This window comes from Rhipicephalus sanguineus, chromosome 1, assembly GCF_013339695.2.
Source record: "Rhipicephalus sanguineus isolate Rsan-2018 chromosome 1, BIME_Rsan_1.4, whole genome shotgun sequence".
Taxonomy (NCBI): Eukaryota; Metazoa; Arthropoda; class Arachnida; order Ixodida; family Ixodidae; genus Rhipicephalus; species Rhipicephalus sanguineus.
In genome coordinates, this window is record NC_051176.1 from 178,624,460 (window position 1) to 178,639,423 (window position 14,964).

The 14,964-nt window shown below is 40.5% G+C and overlaps 1 protein-coding gene across 2 annotated transcripts in view; it reads right to left on the reverse strand.

Annotated features, from left to right (window-relative positions):
* LOC119403189 (piezo-type mechanosensitive ion channel component) overlaps positions 1-14,964 on the reverse strand; it is a 144,442-nt gene that overhangs the window by 64,795 nt on the left and 64,683 nt on the right. For both annotated transcript variants that reach the window (XM_037670152.2, XM_037670137.2), the window contains exons 14-20: positions 12,259-12,407; positions 10,192-10,341; positions 9,316-9,569; positions 4,253-4,389; positions 2,276-2,449; positions 2,055-2,171; positions 1,788-1,988 (exon numbers count right to left, since the gene is read on the reverse strand). In XM_037670152.2, coding sequence (XP_037526080.1) covers positions 1,788-1,988; positions 2,055-2,171; positions 2,276-2,449; positions 4,253-4,389; positions 9,316-9,569; positions 10,192-10,341; positions 12,259-12,407 — 1,182 coding nt within the window. The remainder of the gene's footprint in view (positions 1-1,787; positions 1,989-2,054; positions 2,172-2,275; positions 2,450-4,252; positions 4,390-9,315; positions 9,570-10,191; positions 10,342-12,258; positions 12,408-14,964) is intronic.

The window sequence follows — 14,964 nt, forward strand, 5'->3', positions numbered from 1 at the left end:
AAAATGCTGCACATGGGGCATGCAACACAACAACATTACATACAGAACACCAAGTGTGGCATCAAATGCTATCATAAAGTTGAGAATAAATGTTTCTTTACTCATATCATGTGACATTGGCATAAGTAAGAATGGGGATTGGTTCTACTGTCTATGAAAGCTTCTAAAGCGGCCCCCTTTCACTCTCAGAAACACAAAAACTTCCACAATACCTTTTTATTTATGCCTACACAGAGTAGACATGCTTTGAGAATACATGGATGAGAGCGTAAGGCTGGATATGAAAGGATGCAGTCATGTTAAAGAAAAGTAAGTTCATGAAGGAGTAAGAAGTCAGACCTTCTTAAAAAGAAGAAGAGTGTTGGAAAAGAACAGAAGCTGCAATAAAATGAAGACAACTCCTCGCTTCTGAAGGCTGCAATGCTTGTAGCAATGAGTTGTCCAATGCTATGAGATTCAATTTGTGTTTTTTGCGCTTTGCCATTGATCAGAGCAATCCTCTGGCCACATTCTCAATAGGATCAGCCAGTCGTTAACTATGAATGATAGGAATGGCACAGAATTGACCTGAATGCATTGCTACAAAACCATGGCAAAGCTCTGTCACATAAGTGACACTTAAGCCCTCGTTGATATAGATAACCATTTTTCCTGGTCAATGCCCAGGAAAAATGGTTATCTATCAAGGTATCCATTAAATAATGTATTGATGACAGCAGTAAGCCTAGGCAAGCTTTTGTTATCTCTGCACGACATTTTCAACTGCGTCATCAATTATGATAGAATGTTTGAAGGACTAGAGAATTACCCATGCTTTTATTTGTGCCATGTATGAGCCTGTGAACCTGCAGATGAAGCAGGGTAGATTTTCGAAGCTTTAAGAAATTAGAGCAACACAAATCATGCTTCTGTTAAAAGTTTGCTACAATCAATGCATGCTTAACTGACAAATAAAGTAGGAATCTTGTCAATATTTTTCTACGTTTAGTAAATACCTCGTCTGTCATAAATTGACAGCTTTCTCTCTGTGTGTGCCTAGCAAAAGTAAACCTTCAAAAGTAAACCTTATCATCATGTTCAAGGTAACATTTCTATGAACTGCAAAACTTGAGAGTCAGATTAAATAATAATAATATTATAATTGTTGGGGTTTTACGTCCCAAAACCACGATATGATTATGAGAGACGCCGTAGTGGAGGGATAGGGAAATTTTGACCACCTGGGGTTTTTTACATGCACCTAAATCTAAGTACACGAGCCTCTGCCTCTAGCATTTCACCTCCGTCGAAATGCGGCCGCCATGGTCGGGATTCGATCCCGCAATCTTCGGGTCAGCAGTCGAGCACTGTAACCACTAGACCACTGTGGTGGTTCAGAGTAAATCAGACGCATGGAATAAGTGTCACTTGAAAGAGCTCTGTACATTGAGAAGAAGGTAAAGAATGCAAGGAATGTATGTACTGTAGTCACATGGTGTTCATACATACAGCACAGCCAGAAAGAAAGAAGCAGCACTACTGATCAGAACAGCCCTAACAGACAACCAGGGCACATGCACTTTACTGTATACCTTGACCACTCATGTTAAAATTTCAGTGGCCCCCGAAGTTTCACAGTGTGATAACCATCTACCCTTTATATAAAAAGAACTTTTCTGTACACCTCCCACTCAATAGAGAAAGAACAAGGAACAAGAGCACGGCTGGCATTCAGATGAAGCACTAAACTTAAATGTGGAAATAGCATTGCCATTTCAGAACACCAAGAAGGTGAAATACCAACTCACCTCCACACCAAATTTGTAGAAGAAGTAATTGAGCAGGTACATAAGGCACTGTTTGATACCATCATCAGCATTGGAGCGATTGGCTTGGATAAAGACTACACCAGGGCGTGGCTCTGGAAGCTGATGCCGTGCCCGGTAGAAGCGCTGTCTGTAACGCACCATTGCGTGTGCCGAAAATACTACTATCAGCATAATGTAGCCCTAAAGAAAGAAGAAAATCCACGATAATTAGAGAAAGAAAAGCCTAGAAATGGGAAAATTCCTCACCTTACAATAAGAGGTAAGATTGGTTGTCTTTTGAAACCCAATCCAGATTCTGTTGTCAATGGTAGCATTGAATGGAGCTGGAAATTCAGTTGCATTTCCATCAAACCCAGTGACACTCTGCAACAAGGATTAAAAAAAAGAAATAAAGGGGGGGAAAACATGCATATGTAACAAACAATGGAAGAGCGAATGCTAGTTTTGAGCACTATCACTTCACTCACTGAGCAGTTCGTGGCCCAGCCATAACGATCAACAAAGTTCAGCTGGTAAATCATTTTGGCAAGCAGCAGCATGGAGGCCCACATGGAGCAGCAGTGTGTGAGGAAAAGCTGCATCCAGCGGAATGGTAAGGCCACTACAACAAGTGCCACAAATATTATGTGCACTGCACACACCTGTAAAACAATAAACAGAGTTAGCAGAAGTAAAACCTTGTTGCCACATTTCAAAAGGCAGGTTTGAGATTGGTCTAATGATGGGAATAAAAAAGCAAATAATTCAGCTTGTTTAATTACTTGAAGGAATTCGCCTCTTTTGCAGCATATTTAATTACTTCCACAAATTTGGCTCTGTAGCTGCTTGACTTGTGTTTCAATATAATTAAGGACACAAAAAAGCACTACAACAATGGTTTGCATCGAGCAGTGAAGTATGCTGCTTGCAGACTACTTCAAAGAACAAATTTTGCATCACTAAGGTATTAACATAAAGTAACAAAGAATGTGATGCAAATACATAGTATCTTTCCTTTCCTTTTCTTTCACTAGCCATACCTGTTAAACAGTGGTAATGGTTTAACTGGATTTTAAAAATCCATGCCCGGGATAACTGACTGATAACTATGTAAGAACGAAGTGAAAGTACCTATTGTATATCTATGTTTTTTGAAGACAACTCATCCTCTCAATGTTGAATGTGAGCACAAAGATTTCTGTGTTGTAATGCTGTTTTGAACAATATGGTGAAAAGCAACAGAATCCAGGCCACTGATGCCAACCGAAGAAGATATCCTGCCATTTGAGATGTCCTGGTCAGTACCAATAATGAATGCACAATTGGCAGTTGACCGGTAGCAAACTGTTTTATCATCTGCAGTTCTACTGGAACTAGAACGAATTTGAGCAGCAAAATAGGACCAGAACTAGGAAAGCCAAAAACAAGTGCATAACCATAGTCATGTACCAACTAGACCGACAGAAGATGTTATCAACCCTTTTACCTACGATAGCATGTGCTTCAATTTTCCAACTGCAAGCAACGAAGACATTTCCATAAAAATAATGTCTGCTGTATTTAACAATTCCTTAGCAATAATACTTTGCTAATAACATTTCCACGTGTTTCCAACTTCTGTTTCGCAGCTCCTGAGCTGCAGCTTAAAAGGCCCTATCATGTTTAGACCTCAGAAATTTTCTGTTCACGCTTCCTTTCTGAGAGTGTGACAAACTGCTCGTATGCTCTGACACATGCTGTGCAAGCACCCTTTTTTGGGGGGCTATGAAGTTTCAGGGAACTGGGCGGTGTTCATTTATCAAGTAACAAAATTAAAAGAAGTACCACCATGACAGTGGGATATGATTCAAGCAACAAGTACCTTATAAGGACTGATGTCGGTGTGAAGACAACTGAGTACTGAAGGGGAACAATCTCTGTACAGTCACATAGAATTGGCAATTGAAATAGCAAATATTTGTAATGAGTCACATGTATGCCTCCATGACAAGGGTAGGTGGTCCTAGCCTGTTCAGCCTTGAAAACCTTATTCCATTTTTATTTTGCATTCTTTCATTTGCAGGCTCCGCACATTTGTAGTTTTCATGACAGCGTATAGGGGAGGGAGGAGGGGCGCCCGCCTTAATATCATGTCTTTGCACTGTGTTCTGATCGTGAAGGCCTCATTGGGAGCTGGTCTGGAAGAACGGGGAGGCGGGGAGCACCTGCCCCCAACAGAGAACCCTGTGCACAAATAGTACAGCCATACATTAAGTGTGGCCTGCAGTGTGAATCCCTATTTTCACTGCAAGAAGGATTCACATCAAAGGTTTAGTGTGGCATTGTACTAGCTTTGAAACATTCTTTTCCATGTTGTCTAACACCAATTAAAGTACTCAAACTGCCTCAAGCTTTAGAGCAAGGTAAATAATGTTACAGCTCAAGTTCTGCAAGAAAATTATCAATGCAAATGCACGCAAACTTACATCATATATTGCCAGAATGAAGACTGCCAGCAGCACAGCTTTCATCATATGAATTTCAAGTAAACGCCAGCACACTTCTGCTACTTTGGACAGCATGCTGCCAATGCGTTCAAGAGACATCCACGCTGAATCACGGCCTAGCACAAAGAAAAATCGAATTAAATAGATCTTACAAGCTGTACAGAATACTGTACATAAAAAATTAAGCAAGCTTCACAAGTAACTTTCAATCACATTTGGTGTTAGTTTGTCACTTTTCAGAAAAAACCAATGGCCGGCAAGTGTCCAACACTTTCACGAAACAAATTAGCGGTGCTACAATCCATCATGCATAAAAGTAGTAATTCAGAAAACAATGCTTGTCTGCACTTCACAGAGCACCTTCACAGTATGCATATTAAAATTCTGTCATATGCATGAGATTTTACCATATAATCATTCATGGCTGCAGGAGGAAACAAGCCACACTATGGATGATCCTGATGTAGTCTAGGCTTCCAATTGTGAGGCATCTATGTTTTCTTTAGCTCAGTTTTTTCAACAAATAAATAGTGACAAATGTGAAACAGTGAATACTGCCCAGTGCAATTATGGCAAATGGTTCCAGATGTGTGGTCAGTATTTACTAAGCTTTTTGTTCTACAAATGCTCTTAATTACAATGCCCATAATGGCATAAAATAATACCCATGGTCAAAACAGATTTGATTTAAGAAGAAATGAATGAGTTTTTCTGCAGCTAAGAGCTTCAAGGCAATGGTTATGCTAATAATGCAATTCCCAATGAACAGCAGAAGCACAGCATGTGAAACTTTTCGCAAGCAACCAGCAATGAGAAAGCTTGAAACGTAGTATTGGTGCAAAGAACTACATGGAAAAAAATTAAGGACAGAAAGAGTGCCGACTTGCAACTAAGTTTGTTACACTGATGCACCAAGAGTTTATACAGCAGGAAAAACACGCACAGCAAGTGCAGTACACATGAGAAGAAAAACACACACATACACACACACACAACAGGAATCAGACTATTGGAAAAGTGTTTGTACAAGCAGATAGGTGGCAAAGCCAACAAAACCAAAAACCAGGTTACTGACTAGAATCTAAAAATTCATCCCTTATTGTGCAATAAGACTGAGGACACTGATACAGGCATCACCTTTTCTCTAGATAAGTACGCTTAAAGCCACTCACATGCCAGTGAATGGCAGCTCCTACCAAGCAGACGTGTGTTCCCAAACTGTGGCATGCAGTCACACGAATTGCAACAGAAAGACAAGTGAGAACCAAACTTGGTTCGCACTTGCCCTTCCGAGTTCTGGTTTAGTTCGACACCTTGCACTCATCCTTCTGGGATTTTATGTGTGAAAACCACAACCTGATTATCAGGCATGCCATCGTAGGGAACTCCAGATTAATTTTGACCACTTAAGGTTCTTTAATGGGCACCTTAGTCTATGTAAGGGGGAGTCCTTGCATTTCACTTTCATACAAACGCGGCCACCAGGACCAAGAAGTGCTTATCCTTCAAAGGCATTATTTTACTCATGTGAACCATATACCACACACAAATGGCAGAACCTTCGTTAATTACATGAACAATAGACTAATCTCTTTTTTGAGAGCCATTCTGAGATTTTTCCAGTGTGACTATTTTATGTGACCGATTTACCTCTTACTCCCCTCGGTTGTCTGCATTTCTTTAACAATTAAAGCCCTTATTGTCACATGTGTTGCTTCTATATTCTATTTTGCTGTACTACTAATTTTTTATCTCTCTATGTGAAGCCCATTCCCCTACCCAAGGCATGCGCACTTGAAGGCTACACACACTTATGCACACGTGTGCACATGTACACACACACGCATGCACACACACACCCGCACATCCATGTGCACGCATAACAGATACTGTTTGTTACAAGGTGAAGAACAGTTTATGGGACATCTGGATTTCTGGTTACCTACCTGACAAAGCCAAACCATTCTGTATTTAACAGATGCAGTATTTCAGAATGCAGTATTTATTTGCTAAAAAAATAATTATACAACTGCACAGACAAAGAGCTCTGTACAGGCTAGGATACCATAGTCTTTGGACTATGGGTTTGTACTGTATGTCTTTTACCATAGTTTCACAGCCTTCTTAAACAAGCAACTTGAAGTTAAAAAAAGTCACAGTTTCGCCGCAAGGGCGAAGCAATGAATGCGATAGCAAGAAATTAATGCTATACGAAGTGAGGCTCGCCAATGGATACTCTCAGTTTGAACAGCGCTCCTGTTGCAAAGACGGCCGAAGCAGCGAAGGAAACTAGCTTGCTTCAAGTGTCGAGCTGTGACACTTGATAGTTCGCGCTCATCTTCTGTTTGTTCGTTTAGCGGCGTCCCTTCAGCTCGAGTGACTTTCGTACGCTCCGTAACATGAGCGCGGACATCACGGTGAAAGCTTGAAACATTCCTCTTCCCCTCACCGCGAGAAAACCGCACGAGCAGACAGCGGAAGGGCAAGGTTCTCGCTGCGCAAATATAAGAAGAAGCGAGCGAGCTCGCCGACGACTTTTAAATGCGCCCGTCGCGCACCTAGCGCCATCTCGCTGGTAATGAAGAAACGCTTATTATCGCCTGCCGTCTCTGAGTCCGTCGAGCGGTAAAGTGTGTGTATATAACGCTCGCCGTTAGCTACGTGGAGGATCTGCGTTTTGTGGCGTAGTGGATAGCGCCGCTCGCTGCGGAGCAAGAAGTCCCTGGTTCGATTCCGCGCTTCGGAAGCATTGTTCTGAATTATTTTTCTTTGGGGCTTTTATATATATATATATACATACGTATACATATACGGTGCATGACGGCGGCGACGGCAAAATCCAGCCGAGACTGTCCATATAATTGCTATCGCAATAAAAAATGAGCACAAAACATGCAGTATACTGTTTTAATAGCAGTAGGTATAGGATACTTTCTCCTACATAAGGGTGCACTGTACAAGGAATTACTGTAGAAGACAATTGTGCAAATCTTCCATAAAAATATATTCAAGCATGACATTAAAATTTTATACACAATGAATACCAATGTAATGTTTATATTTGTTATTTCTCCTTTACAGCCATAGAACTGCTGCTAACTCCAACTTCCCATTGGTATTTTACTTGAGTAAATAAATATAAGGGAAAAAGATCTCTTATAGCACCAATGTTGTATATGTGTGACCATAGCCTCTTGTGCCCATGGCATCCTTGAAGGCTAATGCAAAGCAAAGCAGAGCTGTGCAAATGCTTACGTCTGCGCAGGTAGCGTAGCTGATTGCCGAGGCAGTAATAGCTATAGCGATCAGATGCCCACCGTAACTTGGATTCTGTAGGCAAGCGCAAGCGGAAAGATCATGCTTGTGACATTGATACTTACACATGCAGCAGCAAGCGTTGCCAGTCACAGAAAAGGCATGCAAACTACAAAAGTCATGCATCTGGTTTAGAGTAGCAGAGAAAAAGAGGACTGTAAGCATGGCAAAGTCACAAGATTTAAAGCAAGCTGTGTACACAAAGAGAAAAGAAAGAGACAGTGGTACAACACACAAGGCACATATTATACAAGTTAAAAAACAAAAACAAATGCAGCCTAAAACAATAACATAGTTGTGCTGTTAAGGAAGCATTATTAAAGTCAGATGCTATAAATACAGTAGGCTCTCAGTAAATGGAAATCTCTTAACGGAACTGCTGCTTAAACAGAACGACTGCCCCTAATATGATTGGTTTCATACTTATATTTTGCACCCCTGCTGCTCTATCAGTAAATGGAACTCCTCTTAAATGGAACACATTTTCCTGGTGCCTTCAGGTTCCGTTTAACGAGAGTCTACTGTACAGTGTCAATATCATCGTGATGTGAAGAACTATAAATAAGTAACACTGGAATCTTTCCTAACAGCTACTGATTACAATAAGGTACTTTGATCCTTTTCCAGATAACATGCCTTTGTCAAGCTCAACATTTGGTATCATATTATTACAAAACCTTTTTCCCCTATAAATGAACTTTTTTTAAGAGTTAGGCACTCTCATAGCTCTTTGAAAATTTTGGATAATGACACATTAGTAGAAAATGAAGGGTGAAGTGAAAAAAAAAAAAAAAACTGGTAAGCACCAAGCAGGAAATCTTATTATACACCATTCCACCTGTTAGGACACCCCAACTGACCACTGTCCCCACCCTTTGCTACTACATGATTTAGAGCCAAGGAAGAAGTTCATGGAAGAAATCAGGGAGGAAAGAAACTGAACTGTGAATTTTTGTGCCCATGATTTCTTTCTTGAATTTTTTTTTGTTGCTACTGAATTCAATAAACATTACACACTTAACATAGCCTGCACCCTATCTATTACAATGTCACCCCTTCACTTTCTTGCATTTTTCTGTATATGAACATCAGCTGATAGGTTGCAAGCACATTTATTCTGTAACACTGCACTTGTCAGAATTACAAAAAAAATTTGGTTATCATGACATACCTACACATTTCCTTTTATATGAGCTAGCTAAATTTATTTATTTATTTAAAGATACCTTACAGGCCTCTAGAGGCATTGTGTACGAGGCAGAAAGTACAACGAACATTCATATTATATTATACAATTACAAGAACAGATGTAGATGCAATGAGCAATACAGATGAGCAGTAATTACTAAAATAAAATAGAAGGGTAAGCAATCTGCTAATACAGAATACAATTCGGTAAGAATAAATATATAATTTTGCTATAAAAGAAGTAATATATCTTATTGCGTGTCTTCTCAGAACTTAGTTTTTCTGTTACATGGACTCACTCAAAGTTATTGAGACAATAATTTGCAGCCTTGAAGAGACAGTGAAAGAGTTTAACCACCACGGTGTGTGTATCAGCGCCTGTTTTCAAAATACCTGAAAATAACTTGATTCATACATCTGAATCTCAAGCATTGCAAACTAGGCAGCACCCAATCACACTGCAGCATGCACACCTGAATAAAAGTGGCAAATTTTGAGCTCATGAGAGGGGTCCAAACAGGACTGCGAGTCCCACTCACTTTTGGGAGACACAGCAACCTCTGGCGGTTGTGACTGGCTAGCTTTAGAGGCACGTGGCACCACAGTGGCAGGCGTGGCTACTTCATCAGAAGTCTCGGCATCTGAGTGGCGGCTTGGTGGGCTAGGTGCTACTACTGGAGGTGCCGTTTCCACTGGAATGGCCACATCCACAGTTTGAGGTGGAGGTGCAACTTGTGGATGGGGCCTGCCATCAGTGGCAGCTGCCTCTTCTTCATGGCTGCTTGGATGGTTGCTGGACAAGAATGACAAACCACCTTCCCTTTTACAAACTCCGAAAGCAGTCAATGATAACTATACTCATCCCACCTGTCACTGCCAAGAATGTAACTTTATACAATATGTATGAGCAAGGGTAATGATTGTACCACAGTTTGTGATTAATCCTTTCCCCAAAGTGGCAAACCCAGAGCATTGGTAGTCCCATCTTTAAGAATGGTAAATGAGCACAAGAACCAGGGACTAAAAAGAGGCACACTTCAGCCCTCCGTTCCTTCAGTTAATGGCAGGGGAAGCAGTAAAAAATGTCGACAAAAGTCACCGATTGGCAACCAGTGGTTATGAATTCCTCCCGGCTCTAATAAAACACTGCCAACTCAGGAATGGGAAATTCCGGGCCTCCCTAAAACATAGAGATCATGGATGACTGCTAGTTTTCTTCATTATTTCCCAGCCTGAACTTGGTGCTGATGCCCGCAAAGCTTACCTTCTTTCTAAGAAGTGAAACATTGCAAAAGAAAGTTGTTTTTCATCCTTTTCTCAGTGCACCAAAACTACACAAAAATTTTAGATCCACATAAGTACATGACCAATATTCGTGGCAAAATTTGCTAGGAGAAAAATATGTGTTTGCTCACCGGTAGTTGTCTTCATTGAGCTTAATAAACTCCTGGTGAAAGTAGTGGAGCTGGATGATGGTAATTATAAGGAAGAAAGTAGGTGTCAGTAGTTTGAGGAAAAGAGTGCCAGGATCAGATTGGTACACCTCGAGACCAATGTCCTTTTGGCTGAAGAACAAAAAAAAAAAAAAAAAAGGGACTCTAAGTAAACCATTATGCAATTTTAATGAATCTCAACAAAAAGTTACAAAGCATATTTTTGTATGTAGCAATACAGTTAAATTGCTTCACTGCAAAAAATAAAAGAGAGAGAGAGAGAGAAAGGGGGGGCTGACTTAACATTGGAAAATATTAGGGATGGGTAAGCGACAAAATTTAAGCTAAAATAAAATACCACAAGCTTGTTCGCACAAGCACTTGTAAAAAAATAGGGGTGTGCGAATATTCGAAATTTCGAATATTTTTCGAATAGGGTTTGCTATTCGATTCGATTCGCACTGGAATTTTACTATTCAAACTATTCGAACTTCCCAAAAACAAATACAGTCAACGTCCGATTGAAAGTGACCCCTTCAGATTTTTAATATGCTTCACATCACTACACTCTCATATTGCGGCAAAGCTGCCTTTAAAGCTCCGTTACGGTCGAATTTTACCAAGAAACAGTCAACGTCCGATTGAATGTGATCCCTAGATTTTTAATATGCTTCACCTCATCACAGCCCGGTATTGCGGCAAAGCTGACTTTCAAGCTCCGTTACGGTCACAAATGTATTAACTCAAGAAAACGCTGGTTCCAACATGGAGATGAAAGATGTGGCAGAGGTTGGGGGCTCAATGCTGTTTTGGACCTGAAATTTGGGCAGGAAGTCCGAAAAATCAGAAGCCAAAGCTTTTTAGCATCCAAAATTTCAGATGTTCTTATATATCTATGTCTACGAGACAGATTTGGAACTCCGGACTTGAAGGGAGCACACCCTTGTCCGCCACATCAGTCGGGCTTCCACAGAAGTTGAAAGAGGAGGAGAGGCTGAGGAAATGGCATCTTTGCCTATCACGTGTAAAGTGTTGTCGGCAACACTTCGGTTGCACCAAATCATGTACATAAATATAATTCGGCCTCTACATTGCCTCATTCTTGACAAGAAAACTATGAAACACCACCCCACCAGTGCTTCATCAACCTAGCGAAAAGAAACACTTTCATGTTGCTATCTCGTAAGAATATGCTTAGGAATCCTCTCTAACTGCAATTTTGCTTCGAAGTATTCGAAAAATATTCTAGAAATATTCGAAAAACATTCGATTCGATTCGCACTCAGACTTTAATATTCGAATTCGCTTCGCACCCAAAATTTTGCTATTCGCACAGCTCTAAAAAAAAAAAAAATTCGGAACAGTAGCTTTGAATAGAATCACGGCAACACTTAACTTCACTCTGCCCAAGGGAAAGGCTGGTTTTAGAGTGGGATATTTAACAATAGGTTGCATCTTTGCTATCAATGAGGTAATTTATAAACGCATGTAATATAAACAACATGCTCCATGTCCTTCTTGTATTAACAAATACACTCTGTTCTGTACATATAAAAGCCATTACAAAAGGATTGATCGGCCAAAGAATAGAGAAGCAAATTCAAATAGTACTTCAGGAAATACTATCCAGGCTAAAACCACGATAGGACTATAAGACATGCCAAATACACTGTTACTGGCATCAACATACATTTCCAATATTTTCAATTCTGCCACATGCAGATATCAGTGGCCATGTTAGCACCATAAGCTGTTCTATGTGCCTGTGAATTAGTCATGAGCCCTAACTCAACAAAAATCATAGTGAATGCTTTCACACATCATGACACATAAATGTGAGCCTGTAATGTTATTTTGGGAATATTAAAGCACAAAAATAGACATTCACATACAACGGGAGACGCAGGACGTCCTATGGGAATGTATTTTTGCACTTTAATGTTCCCAAAAGCTATACACCACCTATCCGAATATGAAGTTTTGTTGAACTGTAATGTTAGCACATTAATAAAAAAATAAATATTGTACTACTAAAAGAAAAATACTTACATCTCTTGAGGTATGTGCAAATAGACTTCCCAATAGTATGGAAACTTCTCGAACTGGTATGTGTATATAAGTATCAATACCAGCATTGAATAGATGATCACTGTCAACCAGAAGCCATACATGACTTTTATCCATAGCTGGTACGAGACCTGCAAAGCAGAGGGATCACAATATACATACTAATTCAAAAGAAAAAAAAAAGGCGAATATGCTGGCAATATAAAAAATGAGTGTGTATGTTTAAGTATTATGCACGAAAGTCTTTACTTAGCGTTATCAAACAAGTTACTTGTATAACTTGTAAAAGGACAGAGGGGATGAAATAAACAAAAACACAGGACAAGCACTATATCAGAGTAGTGAAGGGTTCCAGCAAGTTTCAAACACTAGCACAATAAGAGAGGAATGCACAGGACAAGACTGCAATTCACTACTCATCGTGTACCAACTGGCCCAGAAAACCACACTGCTAAACTAGATCAGAGACCCTTCACAAATGAAGTTTTTGTAAGGAGCACCTTGATTAGTATGTAGGTGTAAGCTCAAGAAGAGGAAAAGTACTAATATAGAAAAAAAAATGCAAAACATGGAATTGCCAGGGATTATGCCCATGCACGCAAACACAGTTAATATTTACAGTGATGCTACTAAGGACTTATTTTCATTTTGAAGTGCTTTGGACTAGATAATTTTGTATATTGGAGCATGCTGCAGCAAGTTCTATTTAGGCATTTTTGAAGGAGTGAGAACCTCCTCAGCCAATTTCTCAACACAAATAAATGGAGGATACTGGCTCAACAAAGAATTATATTTCAGGAAATAACATTTAACGAGTGTAACATGTACTTGTCGATGTGCAGAGCTCCTGCACAATAACTATCAGGCATTCACCTCACTAATAACTAAATGGCAATTGCTTCAACCAGAAGCACTTGACTGCATTCAATCTCCTTCATACCCTCAGCAGCTCAGTACTGAAAAAAAAAAAAACATGCTGGAAAAGGCAGCTGCACTCACAAGACTTGAAACAACGAGATTGTTTCTCATGTTAGTTCCATAGGTGAGGAGGAGCATTTTACATAGGCAGGGCGGAGTATGCATGCTTCACACAGAGAAAGGGAGGAAAAAAGCCGCAGTTTCGTCCAAAAGGAAAAGCAATATTAGCAATACCAAGTGAATCAGGCAACTGCCCGTAATAATGTTGGCAACTTCACAGGCCATAGTAACAAACCCTCACTGATTATACTAACAAGCACGGTGTCCCATGTGCACAGGAAAAGAAACAGATGTCACTTCACAACCGCGAACACTGGATGTGAATGTTACTATGGTGCCATGATAAACACAGCCAGACAAAGGTGGGCAAATGTGACCTTCAACAATAAGCATGCGGGAAGACAGTGCACACGAATGGAACAACCATCTATGTTTGCTATGCCCTTGCACCTGCCGCAGACTACCCACAAGATAGGGCACGCCAGCTGCCTATGCGCTCAGCTGTGCAAAGTGGCACACGGCAGCAGTGACTACAAGAGGAAATGCACAGTCATATTTCCTCTCTCTGGAAACGCATGGGATGACGGTGTGCACTTTCGCACAGACACTGAACCCCGTACACAGCGAGACAGGATCTTATTGCAATTGAACTTCCCATAGACTATCATAGCTATGAGCAAACGTTGCTTGGAAGCTTCCTGTAATTGCTATAGCAATAAAGAACTAGGAGGGAGTGCTACGATTATGCAAGAGGCATTATACACGTCAACCATAGCTACCAAAGAAGATGTACACATGCAGACACAACCAAAGCAAGGCGACTAGAAGCAAGAGGATAGAAAGTTGGGCTAGTTGGTATGGTTGCATTGTTAAAGCAGCGTGAAAAGACGTAGACAAGGAAGGCCTGAACACATAGGACAAGCGGTGTTCGAAAAGAACAGCCAGGAAAATGAAGCGAAACAAGGCAAACATGCAAAAACAGAGGGGGTAATCTAGTCAATAATGTAAGAGTCACTTTACAAAACACGTGCCAAACAGAAAAACTATTTATCCAGGAGTGACAATGATGCCTGACTGATGCATGAGTCTCCCAGTCTTTTGATATGAAAAGCTTCAATCACCTCTTGGGTAACCTTGCATCTGTGTTGACAGGACATTCTAAACTAGTACAAACACAGGAGAACAACCACATGTGCTGCAGTGCGATGCGAGATGTGAAGCATCCGATTTCGTCAGCGAATGATTACGCTCCTTTAATTAAGACATCTGCTGGTTTACCCCACGTACTAATTCCCACAAGGAAGAGGGATCTGGTAGATAACACTGCACTTACAAGGCACATATAAAGATTTTACACGGTTTGTTCCACAGCCTTCACTTTCAGCACCATTTTGGTATAATTTTCTCCTAACGAGAGGGCTGAGTCTAGAAAATTTATTTGGAGCAGAGAACACTGCCTTAACCCATACCTATTGCATACATTGCTCAAGCCATGGAACAGTTTGTGTACATAAAGTAACATTGTTATCATTTTGTATCTTTGCTTAGCGTCACATTTTTTAGAGCGCTCTTGACCCTTTACCCATCACAATATTCTCTCGCTGCAACTAGACAGCACAGAGTTCGGGTGACTAGAAGATTATATTCACACGCACGCACGCACGCACGCACGCACACACACACACACTACTTTCCTGTCACATGAGGAGG